Source organism: Camellia sinensis, chromosome 13 (assembly GCF_055761805.1).
Source record: "Camellia sinensis isolate YWXY chromosome 13, ASM5576180v1, whole genome shotgun sequence".
Taxonomy (NCBI): domain Eukaryota; kingdom Viridiplantae; phylum Streptophyta; class Magnoliopsida; order Ericales; family Theaceae; genus Camellia; species Camellia sinensis.
Genome location: NC_138973.1, coordinates 49,257,735 through 49,276,268, shown reverse-complemented (window position 1 = coordinate 49,276,268; position 18,534 = coordinate 49,257,735). Strand labels below are relative to the sequence as shown.

Genomic DNA, 18,534 nt, shown 5'->3' with positions numbered 1-18,534 from the left:
TAAACTCTCGCACAATTGTCAAAGAAATTGTATTGTGCAACTTGAAAATAAAATATTTTAAATTTGGAGGAGGATCTCTTCCAGTTTAGATTTTAGACTGAAAGGTATTGTTTGGATCCGTGGAGCTCACCACGGGCTCCATTTCAATTATTCAAACAGTTCATTTTGTCAAACATTTATGTATTTTATCTGTACAAAAAATTAATTAGGTTGATTCAATAATTGTAACTTATTCAATTTTTTACTAAAAAAATAGACAACAACATGTTTTTAAAAATAAATCACATATTTTTTAGTGAAAAACGTAATAAATTGAACAAGTTATGGTTAATGGATCGACCTAATTTTTTTATAGACAAAATATACGAAGTGTCCAATAAAATTAACAATTTGAATAATTGAAACGGGACCTATGATGAACCCCACAAACTCAAGCAATATCCTCCAATCTAAAATCTGAACCGAAGGATATCCTTCACCTTTAAATTTTCCCATCAAATTACACTAGCAATTCAAATGCTGGTTGTGGTAAGACACAAAAGGAAGGTGGTATGTACGTTAAAAATGAAAAAATCATCTTAAACATTTTTTTTTTCTTTTCAAATTTGAAAAAAAGAATTTGTGAAAGATGGGAGATATTTACATTATATAAAAAAAACAATTAGACAAATTACACCAGTAACTTTTGTACTTTGCCTGTATTATTATTGTTTTTGTCTCTATATTTTTCATTGAATCAACTTTGACCATTACTTTTTTTTCCAAACATACATTGATTTGCTATTTCCCAAATTATAAAAGGTGATCACATTCCTCCTTTTCAGCACTACACTCACTACTTAAGTATAATTTCCAGTGTCTTAGTCTTAGAAGTTAGAATCACAAAGCAATCCTCGTTTGAGTGCTATATTCTTAGTCACAAGTGTCATGGAGAACGAACATGTTCAACAAAGGTTGATGAAGGCTGCAGAAGCAGGAGATATCAGTCTCCTGTACGGGTGTATACAAGACTACCCAAAAATTTTGGATAGTATAGATGAGATCCCTTTTGTTGATACTCCTTTACACATAGCTGCCTCAGTTGGGCATGCACATTTCGCTTTAGAAATGATGAGATTAATGCCATCATTTGGTAAGAAGCTGAACCCACAAGGGCTAACCCCCTTGGACTTGGCTTTGCAAAGTAGGGAAGGCCTAAGCCCCTCAGACCCGGAATTGCAAAATATGGAAGAGCTAAGCCCAGAGGACCGGGATTTGCGAAATAGGATCACTTCGACTATAAGCCGGCTCATAAAGTTTGACAAGGAGCTCATACGAGTCAAAGGAAGGGAAAGCTTGACTCCTTTGCACTACGTAGCTGAAAAAGGAGACATTGATCTTTTGGCTGAATTTCTATGTGCTTATCCGGAATCAATGGTGGATCGGACAATTCGAGATGAGACTGCACTGCACATTGCAGTGAAAAACTCAAAGCTACAAGCTTTTGAAGTGTTGTTGGGAAGCCTTCGCAGGATCCGAAAACATCATGATGTGCTAGGCTGGAAAGATGATGAAGACAACACCCTACTGCACATTGCGGTGTCCACTTCACAGACTCAGGCATGCCACCTATCTATTCTTTGGTTTTCATTATAATACTTAGGCCTGTTTGTTTCCAAGGACCGGATATAATATGAGGTGAGTTTTACATTGTTTTTTGTCTTTCTATATCACATGTTTGCTTGCTCCGAATATAGAGAGTACTTATAGTATATAATACAAAATAGGGCATATGAAATACCATCCCTCATAGTATTGTATATCGCCCACCGTTAGATATAACTCATCTTTCATCCAAATATAAAAAATAATCTCTCATCTTATCTCATCCTATAATATCTTAACTAAATATAGTATAAGTGACCTTATAGTATATATAATTCATCTCATACCCTATAATATATGTTATGTCACATCTTTATCTTTAGATATTACATATCTTTATCAAATCTTTATATCTTATCCGAACAATCAAAGGGGGCCTTAGTTGAAAATGTGTTTAGCTTTATTGGTGTTTTTTCATATTTATTGGTAACAATTGATAGGAACTCCTATATATTTTACAATATTTTATACATGAACAGATTTTTTCCGCTACATTTTTACATCTATATTATCTAGCTATACTATTATATTTTATATTATAGTTACATGATTAGTATAAAATCTGTACTATACACGATAGATCAATTAATATATTTCGATGCTAAATAATAATAAAATCTTTTAAAGTTTAAGAGAAATAACGTGATAGTGGAGTAAGGGAAAAATATTTACAAAAAGGTGAAATATATTATAAAAATTAACAATTATAATTATAATTTTTTATTATTTTATAATTAATTTGCACTGACACAACGACAGTGTAATTGTCCCCAAAATTTATCTTTTATGATAAATATGATCATGTAAAATGTATGATTAGTGTACGGAAAAAAAATAAACCTTCTCATATAATCTTGTTGATCAAGTCTGCGCTCCTCTGTACGACGTCGCTTTACTCCCTGAAAACACAAACGTGAGCTAGCCGGCGGGTGTGTGCCGGAAACCCCTCCGATGCCTAAGTCAGTAAGCTTGACAAATAAACAAATGCTCTGTGTATTCAAAAAACAAAGTTGAGTGTTACCTCTCCAAATGTGATGTTTGTGAGCTTTTATAGGTTTTGTGTGGCACAATCTTAGTAGGACTTCTACTCCTCCATGCAGAGTCCTCCTAGGATTCATACTCCTAAAGTATAATACTTATCCTTCAATACCCCCCTCACTGCTTAAACCAAGTGAGATGGTTTTAACTTTGCCGGATTATCATACGACCGAAATAACATTGCCATGCTAGACTAACTGGAGTGACCGATTTAACTGTTAGTTCGGTTTTTCCTTGCTTTTCTCCTATCTCAGCTTCACATGCCAAGACCGAGCTATCCATAGACTAGTTTAAGCCGAACTAACCCCAAAACCATGTCCCAAAGAGGGCTCAGTATACTTCGGTTCTCAATGCCATGACCGATCTAACCATACCGCGACAACCGGTACAAGTTTTAGTATGGTGACTAAGCTAACCTCTTTGGGACCGGTGTAACTTCAAGAATCCTTTCCGCCGGAGTAACTTTATGCTTCCTTTGGACCAAACTAGCTTCAAGTCTCCTCCGGATCAGGCTAACCTCAAAGCCTTTTTACTCATCCTTCACACCGAGACCCATAACAACCCAGCTCGGCCCAATTTGCATATAAATTACCCTCTCAATTGCCCCTTAATTTCATCTGCATAGCATGATAGGAATTACCTATTTACCAGCCGAACTAATACTATCTTTTAGCCTCTCCAGCCGAGCTAAAACCTTTTAGCTTTTCCAGCCGAGCTAAAAAAAAAAAAAACCCCTTAAGCATATCTAGCCGAGCTAAAACCTTTTAGCTTATCCAGCTGAGCTAATTACACACCGGGCTCCGCTTGTCCGATCAAAACGTCTCTTCAATCACAGCATCTGAATCGATTCCCATTCTAATGACACGTGGCAGGTTGTTATTGGCCATCCACAGCTATAACGCCGCCCTCGTACTTTGTATAATTTGAACAGTTCCCGCCTTTTGCCCCTTCTCTTTCCACAAAACAACCCTTTTGTTCCTGAATCACTTACCCTTCACTCTTTCTTCTCTCCTTTTGCCTCCATTGTTCTCCATCCTTTGCAATTGTGAAGCTCGTACTCGCTGCTATTTTCTACTTCCATTTCCTTCTCTTCACCTGGTAAGTTTTTCAAACCCGTTTTGCTTTTGTGGTCTTTGCATTTGCTTTCTTTCATTCGTGGCACACTGTTTCTGTTTTTGCAAAACATATTTTCTTGCTCTACCTTGCGTTTTCTAGGAAAAAACTTCATAAGAACCCCATAAACTTCATGAAACTGTCTACAAAACACTTAGTTTGATCCATAATTACCATATAACCGAACTAAAAAGTAGTTTGTAGTCAATGTCATTCTATCAGACTACTTAACCGAACTAGAAAGTAGTTTGTAGTCAATAAGTCAAACCACTTCTTGATTGACCTTAACCGAGGTACCCAACCGAACTAAGTCTGCACTTAGCATACTGGGAAACCTTAATTTCGATCGATCTAGGTCTTTGGGGCTAAACCAGCTTTCTTAGTTTTTAGACCGAACTCAGAAAGCTGCCCCTAGGCGCTCAACCGGTCTAACATTACCCATTAATCCATCCGAGCTACCAAGCACCTTGTTAAAACCGAGATAGAACTTGTAGTATCCACATAGCCGAAGTAGGACTCCTATTCTTGCTTTTATTTTGCAGCACGGTCCAACGATCTGTGCTTAACCCCTTTGTTTTCCACTTTGCAAACTTAGATTGCCCAAGCACTCCACTGCGCGCTCAACCGAGCTACTGAGCACAATTTTGCGACCGAACTAAATTATCAATAACTTAAAAAATAAATGGGGAAGTATAGGTTTTTGGTAGAAACCCCTGGTGGCCTGGCCGAATTTCAAAGGAATTACAACATCCCTGACGACATCCAACTTATCCTGGCCGAACAAGATATCGTTCCATGGGAAAAAGAGAGCTATGTACCTTTCACCCTCCTATCAATAATAGAAACCGGACTAAGATTCCCCGTTCAACCCTTGATCTGTGAATTCCTAAGACAAACCAGAATATGCCCAACTCAGCTTTTGACCAATTCTTACCGTATAATAATGGGAATAGCCGAACTAAACCGCCGAACCGGTCTTAACCTCGGTCTAGCAGAAATATTCCACCAATACTCCATTGGCTCCAAAGATAACGGCTGGGTCTACTACCTTAGGATACGCCGTCGCAGAGAAAAGATAATAAAAGATACGCCGGATAAGGACTTAAACGATGACGATTTTTTCTGGGTATCTAGGAATTTCGAAGACCACCAAGCCCAGATCCCAGGCCGAAATATAAACTGGAAAAAAGGAACACCTGGTATAATTACTTCGGTTTGTTCACATGATTTGTTTTTATTTCGATTACCTGCTCCTGAACCGAACTAACAGTTGATCTTCTTAATGCAGATTTAGCCCATCTTCAATCTTTGTATAGTTATCCCAACCTGAACATACTTCGCGCCGCACTACGTTTTTCAGAAAGAAGTTGGGCCAAACTTCGTAATTTTGAGCCGACATACCGTTACAGCGGTCGCCGAAAAGCCAGAGTAATAGACTTTCTGCTTGAGGACGCCCCCGAACCAGACCCAACCTTGCCACAAATTAGACTAATCCCACTGACCGCTGAAGAAGAGATGGCCAAGAGAAATAGAGTCAGGGCCCTCTTGACCGAAACCAACAGACCCGAAGTTCCACCACCAAGCCAAACGCAACAGGCTATTGTGGCCCTTCCTTCTCAACAACCTTCATCACGCCCATCCAAGCACACACGGTCTACTTCAACCGAGCAGCGTCTGGTGGATGAGGACGAATAAATAATAAGACTTTTGGCAACAAAAATATTTTGTTCCTAAAAAGTGATTTTATCCCTAAATTTTTATCTCCAAAACCTTAATTTCTTTTAGTGATTATGAAATTACTATAATGTTTTTTTTTTTCCTTGTTATTTTGTTTTTTTTAAAAAAATGTATATGTTACAATAAAGTGATGTGCTACGTTTTCAATTATAATATGTTATATAATTATAAACGATGTTATAAATGTTGAAAGTGGGAGAGAGGTTATACTAGTAGTGATGGTATACAGAGAGATGAATTAATTAAATAAACACTCGTTTTATTCAATCACAAACAAATTATATTAAACAGCCTTGTTATTTTGTTTTGTTTTTTTTAAAAAAAAAATGTATATGAAACAATAAAGCGATGTGCTCCATTTTCAATTATAATATGTTATATAATTATATACGATGTTATATATGTTGAAAGTGGGAGAGAGGTGTATACCAGTTGTGATGGTGTACAAAGAGAGGAATTAATTAAATAAACACTCATTTTATTCAATCACAAACAAATTATACAAAACAGAGCAACTCTCTGTTAAACTCACAAATTCTTAACTCTCTTAGAATTCTCCTTATTTGGAGATGTTATGTTTCTCTTTGGAGATTACATTTTTCTCGCACTCTATCTAAAACAATCACACAACACATCTATTTATAGGCACTCAATCTGTGTACAAAACGTGTGCTATAGTGTGACTTCCTCCTTAAGCTTCATTAGTGGAGCTTCCTTGAAGCTTCTTTTTCCTTCTAGTTGCTTCCATGTTCTTCTTCATTTTGAACTTCTCTTTTTGACTCTTGAATTCTTTGGCAGCTTCTTCTTTTATTTGGAATTCACCATCTTCAAACTCAAATTGAGTTTGTTCTTCCAACAATACATAGATAAATAAATATAAATATATAAAATTAACTTTTATACACAAATGTCACATGAGAGCCACTTATCTCCCTATCATATCTAATTATAAAGAATGTGTTGTGCACTGATCTCTCCATTGCATATTGTAATTTTATATTAATTAACGATTTTGTATACATTTCTCTTATGTAGGTTGTGAAATCTTTACTTCAGAAAAAACGTTTAGTTCAGAAGATTGACCTAGACAAAAATGCAAAGAATTTGGAGGGTCGAACAGCACTTGACATTGCAACAACAGTTCTTAATCCTGGTGAGGTCGAAAGAGAAATTAAGGAAGCTTTAGACCATGCAGGAGCTTTAAAAAGTACATCACTTCCTGAGGATTATCGTTTTGCTGAATTTTTTAAGTCCCCACAAATGAGGATTGAACGTTTTACCCGACTATTGTTTTATCAAGGAAGAGAATTGACAATGGAGATGCGGAATGCAATACTGGTTGTAGCTGTTCTAATTGCAACGGCTACTTTCCAAGCTATACTTAGCCCCCCTGGTGGAATAGTGAGAGGAACTGGCGACAACAATAATCTGCTTAGTACCAATGAAAACCATATTAACGCAACTATCATGTCCACCAACACCAACAACAACCTTATTCCTACTAATAACGTGAGTTATATTAACGCCACCATATTCACCAACACCGCCACCACCGTGGATCCTTCCAAGCTAGTTTTATTAAAAAAAAATAAGTTATCCAAAGCAACTTTTACATACGGAAACTTCTTCTCAATTTTTTATTTTCTGAACACAATATGCTTTCTTGTTTCACTCACAACGATTATATTTATCCTCCCGATACAATTCGTAAGTATCTTGTTGTACATTTCCCTATTCTATCTGATGGCGAGCTATGGGGTATCATTTTTCGTCATATCACCATCCTCCTCATATACTATATCATTTTTAATTTTATCATGTGTTTTTGCTCTTTTGATTTATTTCATGGGGCCATTATGGGTCGCAATTGGTGGTAACTTGGGGGTGGATTTTCCATTGATTTTGGTGGTAGGACATCAGAGGAAACGCCTTCAGATGCTGCTCCGTTTGTTAGAAAGGTCATGATGTAGAACAATGGGCTAAAGACTTTCTATATATATATATATATATATGTATTATGCTTCTATTTTTGTTTTGTTTATCTTTATTAGCCTAAAGAATAAGATGCTTTTGGGAGGTTTGGTGTGTGGTGATGTTGTCATTTATTTATTTCTCTTTGGCTTTTAGGGCATATCTTGCCTTCAATTTTTTTTATTTTATTTTATTTTATTTTTGGTCTTGAAGGTTTTGCAAATTTCTGTGTGGAAGTTTGAGCAAATGTCTATTTAGATTTCTATTCTATTACATTGCATATGGCTTTGTCCTATTGATGTACTACTCTTTCTACTTTATTGTCAATTGTTTTATTAGCTTTTTTACTTCCAAACAAATTAACTTTCATTGTTTCAGCGCAATATTTCAACTGTTGCCTTTTGGAATGACAATTGCCATTCTTGTTGTACATTAATTAAAAAACAAATTACATCCATAATTCTTATATGACTTTTGTTAACATATGTCCTTAAATATTAATTGAATACAAATTCCTCCACTTATATATGAAGTAGCAAAAAATTAAAAGTTGTTTTATTAACATAATTTGTTGGGAAATTCTACTTACACAACACATTTATCTCTTTACACTTCTCATTTGAGATGTTTTATTTTTTTCAATTTTATCCACGCATGAAATTACCTTTAAGGACTAGACAAAAATTAAATAGATTTGATTATCTCTTTACACCTATTACACTTTGATCCCTACTTTTGTTTTCTTTCTCATTCTTCTTCTTTACTATACATATTTCAAAAACCGAGAATAATAGTGTTTTGATAATAAAATAAAGTAATGGATGAAGAAGTGGTGGTAAAGGACTAGCAAAAAAGTGAAATGGTGAGTTTTTTTTTTTTTTTAAACATTTTCGTTTCGTTTTTAAATAGGGTTGTTTGAATTTTGTTCGGTTTATTAGAATCGAACAAAATCAAATATCCTAGAATCTCATTGTCAAACAAAAAATACAAATTCGATAACCAACTGCCGAACAAAAAATACATATCCAATTTATTTGGGTTTGCCCTTGGGAGCCAATCTAAGGAGAAGAAGGACCTGGAAACTAGTAATTGACAAATTCAAATAGAAGTTGGCTTCTTGGAAAAAGGACATTCCTATCCTTCGCAGGTAGGTTGACAATGATAAAGTCTATGTTAGCATCTTTACCAATATACTACTTATCTTTGTTTAAGATGCCAGAAGGGAATGCCAAGGAGATTGATAAAATACAGTCTAGGTTCTTATGGGGTGAGGATAAATTGAGAAGAAAAATTCATCTGGTAAAATGAAGGGAAATCACACAAAGCAAAAGACAAGGGGGTTTAAGAATAAGAAGGGAGAGACTCATAAATGATTGTCTTCTTTTGAAATGGTGGAGATTTGGGTCCAAAAATAATGCTCTTTGGAAATGGGTGATTTGCAGCAAATATAGAGAGGTTGGAAGGGGTTTGTGGCCTTTGCCTGCTACAGGTACCAGGTTGTCAATGGTCTGGGGAGATATATTGGGGCTTGCAAGATCTTGTCCTGAGCTAGTGGAATTTTTCAATAATAACATAACTCTAATTATTGGTGATGGAAGGAAAACAAAATTTTGGCTAGCTAAATGGATTGGCAATGTGTGTCTAAAAGATGAATTCTCAAGATTATACTCTGTGGCCCTTGATAAATCTGAATCTGTGGAGTGGTAAATAGCAAGAGGAATGGTAATGAAGAGTGGGGACTGGTATTCAGGAGAACTTCATTCCAGTGGAAAGTAGAAGAGTTGAGGAGACTGCAGGTGATGCAACTCAATGCTCCTGCCCTTAGGGAAGGAATGATGGATACATTACGATGGAATGTAGATAAGTCTAGTATGTTCACAGTTGTTTCTTCCTATAAGTGGAGTGAACTATCTTCTGAAGTTATTAGCAAATTAGTTAGGTTCATTTGGAAGAATGTGGCTCCACCAAAGGTGCAGTTTTTTGTGTGGTTGGCATGGAAAGAGAGGATAAAAACATCATGTTATCCCCAAAGAATTGGTGTTCTCAGTGATGTATCAAATGTAAATTGTATTTTTTGTAGGAACAAAGTGGAGACTGTGAACCATGTTCTGCTGTTTTGCCCTTTTATTTGGAGGATTTGGTCCAATATTATTAATTGGTAGGGTGTGAATTGGGTAATGCCAGGGTCAGTGAGTGGTCTTTTACATTGGTGGGCTGGTTCAACACTTAGAAAAAAGGAGATGGTTATCTGGAAGGCCATTCCATTGGCTGTGCTCTGGTCCATTTGGAGGTAGAGGAATTATAACAACCCTTATTTTGACTTATTCCTACTCGCACACATTCATGGATAATCTTGTTTTAATATATGTGCATTTGCAAATTTTGTCTTGTTTTGCTTGAGTGATTGCTTGCATGCTTTGTTCTCGTCGGGTGTGTTTTCGGGGTCATCTTAAGCCTAGACACCTTTGAGACTTTGTCACTTAGAACTATCTTGGAACCCCGTTAGTTGACCTCCATCTTTACCCTGGCATATTGGCCGAGACGTCACCGTCTAGGCCAAGGTTCGCGTTGCCTAGGCCGAGATGTGCATCATCTGGGCTGAGATGTTAATATCTAGACGTTCTAGATCCTTGACCCTTGCATGAGTAATGTTGTTCCTGGAATGGTACGACCTAGACCGAGGTGTGGCACATCTAGGCCAAGGTGTGGCACAGTTTAGTCAAGTGTTGTCCTTCCAAGAAGATGTCCTTGCCTCTTGATTGCCGGAGTCTTGTTGTTAGCCGACGTCGTTACTTGCCAGTGTATTCTTGCCGCCTAACTTGTTGAGTACGCTTTGTCTTGGTCTTGTCTTGTCATGTCAGTCACCTTTTTGGATAGAGCCAATCAGCCGATGCCACGTGCCCCAGCAGAGGGTTAAGACAGTGACTGTCGGGAAAACATATTATTTTGTATCAGATCTTGCCTTTTAGAGAGAGAATCTCTAGGAAGGAGAAGGAGAAGTTTTGAGAGAGAAAGAGAATTTCCAAGCTCGATCATTGGAGCTTGAACCGTTAGATTCGAGTTCTGAGGTTAGAATCTTAACCTGCTCTCGTTGTTCTTACTGATCATCTCGCTGCATTGCGCGATCGAACTCGTTCTGCACGTCATGCATTGATTAAAGTTGGTTTTGGAAAGAGAAAATGGTTTTCTTGTGTTCTTGAGGAAAAGCCTCGTTTGATCCAAAAGTTGCATCTAGAACCACGTTTTTATGTTTGTTTTAGCAAGGCCCTTGAGTATGGGTACCCAGGTCCATGTTTCTGAGTTCATAGCATGAAATCTTGGCTTTTGTAATGGCAAGTTTTGATCTTTGCATTTATCTCCCTAATGTTCATGTTCTTCATGTTCTTCATGTTTATCAAGAGGGAAATCCAGATTTTCCCGACTTCACTTTTGAATGTGGCCGTCTGGGCCACACCTCGGCAAGGAGGTGTGGGACCTCGGCCTAGACCTGGTAGTTGCCCGGCTTGTTTTCAAGAAATGAGAAACGGTGTTTTGATTTGATTTGACTTAGTTTTTGAAAAATGCCGAGGTCATTTACATGCATGCTAGACTTATTTTGAGTAGTACATTCAATAGACCTTGCCATGTGTTTGTAGGATTGGGAGTTGCTTGACCCTGACGTTTGACGCACTAGGTGAGTGGTATTTTTAATAAAACTATGTTATACGTTTTGATAAAGACTTTGTTTTGCCTTGTTTTGAAAGTATTTGATAAGCATGAATAACTGTCCCTATTTTGTATATCAAACATGATCTTGTTTTGATGACCTCCTCGAAAAGTCCCTTGTGCTGGAGGACTCTAAACTTTCGCAGCACATCTTGTTTTGAAAGTCCCTTGTGCTAGAGGACTCTAAACTTTCGCAGCACATTTTTCTTTGAAAGTCCCTTGTGCTGGAGGACTCTAAACTTTCGCAGCACATCTTGTTTTGAAAGTCCCTTGTGCTGGAGGACTCTAAACTTTCGTAGCACATCTTGCTTTGAAAGTCCTTTGTGTTGGAGGACTCTAAACTTTCGCAGCACATCTTGCTTTGAAAGTCCCTTGTACTGGAGGACTTTAAACTTTCTCAGCACATCCTGCTTTGAAAGTCCCTTGTGCTGGAGGACTCTAAACTTTCGCGGCACTCTCGTGTTAAAGGGCTACGGGCCTTTGTAACATAGGTCCCTTGTGCTAGAGGACTCTAAACTTTCGTAGCACCCTCGTTTGAGATGCCTCTCTTGCTTGTCTTGTTTTGCCACGGACGGTTTACCATGTGGATACGTTTTCCGGAATGTTATTACTTTGTAATGTGAGGTGCTAATAAGTACCCCTTGAAGCTTTGAAGATCTGTTAAACGGACGTGGCCCATCCCTTGTTATATATAAAGTTTGTCTTGTATTGTTTTGAAAGGACTTCGGCTATTATTCATGCAAACCCCTTTATTATTTATACCATTCACTGAGTATCCAAGCTCACCCTCTCTATATATATGTAGGTGATGAACAAGAAGGCGGTGACGTCTAGATGTGATTCTGGAGCTTATTTTGGGTTTTGATTATGTCGGCTTAACCTGTATTAGCGTCGGCAGTCTTGAAAATTATGCTTCCCGATTTGTACTGCTTGTATGTGCTTACGTCGGCTTGAGATACCTTTTGATCAGGACGTGTGTTTTGTATGTTTGTTTATGTCAGCAAGGAAGATGTCGGCAATTTTCAGACTGTGCTCTTAAACCTGTAATTCGTACAAGTTTTGTTTATGTCGGCTTATGGAGCCCTTTGCTAAAATGTAAAATGTAATTTGTACTATGCATTGTTTGTAATTAAGTGATAACCCATATGTAAATGGTTGCTATCTCATTTGACTTATGCACAGCTCTTATGGACTAATCTGTTTGTATAAATCGCTTCCGTACTTGTGAGCCCCATATATTTATATGATGTTGTGTGTGGATTTTGTAAATCAGCCTTTGGTAATCCCGGATTACTGGCCATCACGGCACCAAACTACTAGGGGCGGTTTGGGGTCGTGACAAGAATGATTGCGTCTTTAATGGCTGACTAGTGGACTTTGAAGGGTTGTGTGATTCTATCAAACTCAGGATTGCAATGTGGATCAGAACCTCTTGCCCTTCTTTCAATTACTCAGTAAATGATATTGTGTATAATCTACAGCAAGTTAAAATATGCATAAAGGGTTTATTTTGGTTGCTGCTAGGATTGATTAGTGTTCTGATATATTCGCAGATTGGGGTTTGTTTAGTTTGTGGGGCTTTTTTTTTTGCTGGGTTTGGTTCCTCACCAATCCTTTGTGGGTGAGTTTGCAGATGATTGGACTCTCTCCTCGGTGTCAACCTAGTTGGGATTGGGATAGATTGCTGTGATGCTATGTGCACATGTACTTCTTTGATTGATGTAATTTCATATAAAATATATGTTTTTGTCATCAATAAAATTCTTTTGTTTTTTGATTAAAAAAATAAGAATTTTAATTTTTTCGTAATGGTATAATGGGAAAGTAGGTATAAAGAGTTAAAATTATGGTATAAATAGAATTTCCCTAATTTATTTTACAATAAGACCAAAACACCCTTGTTATTTTTTCTTCATTTTAACCTTTCATCTCTCTTTATAAATGCATTTATCAAACAGTTCGTTAGTTCCCATGTAAGCTTGTTCCAATTTGTTAAACAAATCATTATTCACCAATGATTTCTATAAATAAATTTACCTTTGTTTTATGTTAATCAATGTTTATATTCAATTAGTTAATTTTTTTTTTTTTAATCTTCACGTGTGTTACTAATGTTTGAATTTTTTGTTTTTTTTGTTTGTATTTTTTTAGATTGACCTTGCCATTGAAATGAATTTGGATTGACTCAGGACAATTGTTCAATTGGTTATGGATATGATACTTAAATGTTCAGATGAGTGAGATTTCAGTTTCGAATCTAAAATATAGATAAAAAAAATTTTTTGATTAAAACCCTAACAATAATAAAAAAAACGTATTGATTGATTTCAAAACCAAACTGAGTGATTGTCCCTATACCCCAAAAGATTAGATTTTGGGATTATTGTTTCAAAATTTTCAAAATTAGATTTGTTACCCGAGCGTCCTTTTTTTATATGATTTTCTGGTTTGGGGAAATTACACTCCAGTGGATATTTTCAAAACAAATTTCAAATAAGTGATAAAACTTATCAACTTTAATAATTGAAGTTATTAATTTTTCCATAACTTTGCAATTTTTTTTTAATTTTTTTTTGTGTGTTACAGCTGACTCACAATTTTCTCTCTTTTTTTTGGTTAAAAAAAAATAATTTTTGAAAATTTAAAAGCATTTTTTGGTATTTATTTCCATCAAATTAGTTTTTAATTACTCAAAATAAAATTTAAAAATTTAACTAAACAAAATTAATTTTCACGTGTTAAATTTAATTTTTTTTTATATTATTATTATTATTATTATTATTATTAATTACACCTACGTTAAAGAATCCTATGTCAATTTGGTCTCCCAAGACAGGGGCATTATCATAATAATGCTATATGTATTAATTGATATACTAATTAGTGAGTAACATATGATATAACATAATTTTAGAGGTTTTAGATATTTATAATTTATATAATTGGTGGATTCAGTAATTATGTCATAACATATATTGGTACACTAATTGGTATACCAATCGGTACATGTAGCACCACTAGTATCCTCATCCACATAAAATAAGCGGTGGTGCTGCATGTACTAATTAGTATTTTACTTAGTGTACCAACATATGTTATAATATTATTACTGACATCACCCATTATAAAAATTACAAACTCCTAAAATTTCTAAAATTATGCCACATCATCGGTTAGTACACTAATTGGTATACCAATTGATGCATATAACATTAGAGTAATGCTAGAGACCCCAAAAATTTTATCAAATGTTTCACATAGATGTAGGACCTACACAATGTGGGTTCCACACACATATGAGACATTTGGTAGAATTTTTGAGGTCTCAAATATTTTTGATAGCATTATTCTAGAATAAGATATGAGCCTTATTAATTATCTGAAAAATATTAAATTTGAAAATCCCAAGTGATTCGTGATTAGATCAAGATTAAAATATTCCAAATCTCAATTATTCAAAATACGCAATCTAAATCATCAAGTACTTATGAAAGTGATTTAGATTATTGTTTTTTGGAATAAACAATAAATTGACACAAACGATTTTTACGTGGAAAAATCGCAATTGAAGAACCTTCACTTGTAATCAAAAACCATGGGCGAAACGCCACAAATCAATCCACTACTGAAGAAAGAAAGATTACAAAGATAATACACAAATTACCCAACTCAATCAATTTGTCTTCAAACCTTCTGCAACTCTTTCACCAAACCTTCATCTCGGAACTGATTAATCTGAAGTTGAATCCACAACTTCACTTGTCGAATCAACGACTATGTAAAGAATCAAACGCCTTTGTAACTCTACGTTTGAATCTTCAAAATCCACCGAAGATTAACACTCTTGTATGTATTCGATCAACCTCCTTGATATGTGCTTCTCAATTCATGAGTTTAATACTCATTCAATTTTATCAAGGAAAACTCACAAAAACTCCAGATGAAAACCTCAATAAAACCCTAAAATCCTTAAACAAGATCTAGGAGAAGTAATCCTAAAATTGACCCAATATGCGAATATATAGACTCTGAGATCGCGTGGTCCGCTCGAGCGTGGGAATTCCCGCCCGTAACGAATTCAAAAATATATTGTTCAAGTCCAAAAAAAATTCGGGTTGGGCTCGGGTTCAGCCTGCCCAAGTTGCACCCCTAATAGTAGTGGCATGTTTTTAGAAAATGTCACAAAAATAATACTTGGTGGCACGTTGAAGAAAAATGTCACTGTGAGTCACAAACATAAAAGACTCTAGTGGCATTTCAATAAAGAAGTGCCATATCACTACAAAAAAAATTTAATTTAGTAACATCAATTTCATAGCATTTTATAAAAGAATGACATAAGAAATTACTTTAGTGACACAAATTGGCAAAATCTCTAGGTCAAGTTCATTAATCAAAAGTGTACGCCAAATAGAATTATGTATTATAGTTGAACCGAGTATTATATATATATATATATATATATATATATTTTAAAATATGGGATACATTTGAAGCAAGTTAAATGTTTTCTTAGTCAGATCTATATTTACGAACACAACATTTCATGAAGTCCAGCAAACTAGTTGTCACGACCCCAAAGCGCCCCTAGTAGGATGGTGTCATGATGGCCGGTAATCCGAGATTACCGAGGCCACTTGCGAGGATTCACACACACACACACAGAGTATAAATAAGGGCTCACAAATGCGGAAGCAATAAGTTAAAATCCAAGTGGTACATAAGAGCTGTGCATAGATCAAATGAAATGACATACGTAATATGATTTTTACAATCGGTTGCTTAAATAAACAAAATACATGTTACATCTTGATCAAAAGACTTCTCAAGCCGACGTATGCAAAATACAAGTATCACAGGTCGAGAAGCATACTCTTCAAGATTACCGACATGAATACAAGTCAAGCCGACCTAACATGAATCCAAAACAAGCTTGTAAAACACATCTAGGCGTCGCCGCCGTCCTACTCATCACCTACATATATATAGAGAGGGTGAGCTTAGATACTCAGTGAATGGTACAAGTAATAAAGGGTTTTACATTAATAATAGCCGAAGTCTTTCAAAACAAAACATATCAAACTTTACAAATCAAGGAATGAATCACGTTCATCTAACAAATCTTCGAAGCTCCAAAGGATGCTTACTAGCATCAACATATTACAAAATGATGGCATACCGAACAACAAACCCACGCGGTAAATCGTCAGTGGAAAAACAAGGGAATAATCGACCCGGAATCGATTAAACGAACCCACACGCACAAGGCCGTCGGTGGCAAGGGAGATATCTCAAACAAGAATGCTACAAAGAGTTTAGAGTCCTCTAGCACAAAAGGATGTTACAAAGGCTTAAAGTCCTCTAACACGAAAAGGACTTGTACTGCGAAAGTTTAGAGTCCTCCAGCACAAGGGACTTTCCAAGAATGTCATCCAAAACAAAGCTAATACTTGATACACAAAATAGGGATAATCATTTATGCTTAACAAATACTTTTATCAAAACGAAGCGAAGCAAGCTTTATCAAAACATTATAACATAGCTTTATTAAAAATACCACTCACATAGTTCTTCAAACGTCAGGGTAAAGGCAAAGGTCCAAGTCCTATAAACACATGGCAAAGTCTATTGAATGCACTTTCAAACGAGCTTTACATGCAAACGGATGATCTCGGCATTCTTCAAAACTAAGTTAAGTCAAAACAAAACACTGTTTCTTATTTCGAGAAAACATGCTAGGCACCAACCAGGTCTTGGCCGAGGTCCCACACCTTCTCGCCGAGGTGTGGCCCCGACGGCCACATTCAAAAGCGAAGTCGGGAAAATCTGGGTTTCCCTTTGAAGAACATGAAGAAGAAGAAGATGAAGAACATGCATGCTTAAATCACAACTTGTTATTACAAAATATGAGATTTCATGCTATGAGTTCGAAAACATGGACCTGGGTACCCACACTTGAAGATCTTAGGAAAACAAACACAAAAACATGGTTCTTGATACAAACTCTCGGATCAAACAAGACTTTTCTTCAATAACATATGAACACCATTTTCTCTTTCTAGAACCAACTTTAAATCAATGCATGGCATGCAGAACAGATTCGATCGTGTAATGCAGCTAGATGATCAATAAGAACAACAAGAGTAGATTAAGATTCTAACCTCAAAACTCGAATCTAACGGTTTAAACTCCAATGATCAAGCTTGGAAGTCTACTTTCTCACTCAAAACTTCTCCCTCTTCTCCCTAGAGCTTCTCTCTCTCAAGGCAAGGGGTATAATACAAAATGATATGTTTTCTCGACAGTCACTGACTTAACCCTCTGCTGGGACACGTGGCATCGGCTGATTGGCTTTACTCAAAAAGGTGACTGACTTGACAAGACAAGACTATGACAAAGTGTGTTCAACAAGCTTAGACGGTAAGAGCACGCCAGCAAGTGATGATCTCGGCTAAGGAAAAAGCTTTGGCAAGTAGGTTAACAGTGACATCGGCTTGGAAGGACAACACTTGACTAAGTTGTGCCACACCTTGGCCTAGATGTGCCACACCTCGGTCTAGGTCATACCAATCCAGGAACAAAATCACTTAGGTGCAAGGACAACATCTCAACCTAGATAATACACACCTCAGCCTTGGTGCTGCACACCTCGACCTAGATAGTGACATCTCGGCCAATATGCCAGGGCAAAGATGGAGGTCAACCAAAGTGATTTCAAGATAATTCTAAGTGTAAAAGGGGTTCAAAGGTGACTAGGCTAAGGATGACTTCGGCAACACACCAGGCAAGAACAAAGCATGCAAGCAACACTCAAGCAAAGCAAGGTAAGATTTGTAAATGCAACATGACACGACAAGATCATACATAAATGTATGCAAGTATGACTAAGTTGGAGTGAGGGTTGTTACATCCTACCCCCCTTAAAGAAGTTTGGTCCCCAAACTTGAGTTACCTTGTTCCAAAAACAATTCCGGATATCGGACTTTCATTTCATCTTCCATTTCCCAAGTAGCATCCTCTCCGTAATGCTCCTTCCATTCAACTTTCACCATTGGTATCGACTTACTTCTCAACTGTTTCACCCACCTGTCGATAATCTGCATTGGCTTCTCTTCGTAGCCTAAATCTTCATTAACTATAATCCCGAAATAGTCGATCACATGTAGTGGATCTTGAATATACTTCCTCAACATCGAAATATGAAACACATTATAGACTTGGCTCAATTCTGGCAGCAAAGCAAGTCTGTAGGCAGCGAGGTTAACCTTCTCAAGAACTTCAAAAGGCCCGATGTAACGGGGTGCCAACTTACTCTTCTTCCCAAAT

At 36.5% G+C, this 18,534-nt stretch overlaps 1 protein-coding gene across 1 annotated transcript; it reads left to right on the top strand.

The window, feature by feature from the left end:
* The first annotated feature begins 779 nt into the window (after window positions 1–779).
* On the top strand, window positions 780–8,002 carry LOC114304593 (uncharacterized). The gene is made up of 2 exons (XM_082902188.1): window positions 780–1,599; window positions 6,568–8,002. The coding sequence occupies exons 1-2, from the start codon at window positions 928–930 to the stop codon at window positions 7,495–7,497; spliced, it is 1,602 nt and encodes a 533-aa protein (XP_082758314.1). The 5' UTR covers window positions 780–927; the 3' UTR covers window positions 7,498–8,002.
* The last annotated feature ends 10,532 nt before the right edge of the window (window positions 8,003–18,534 follow it).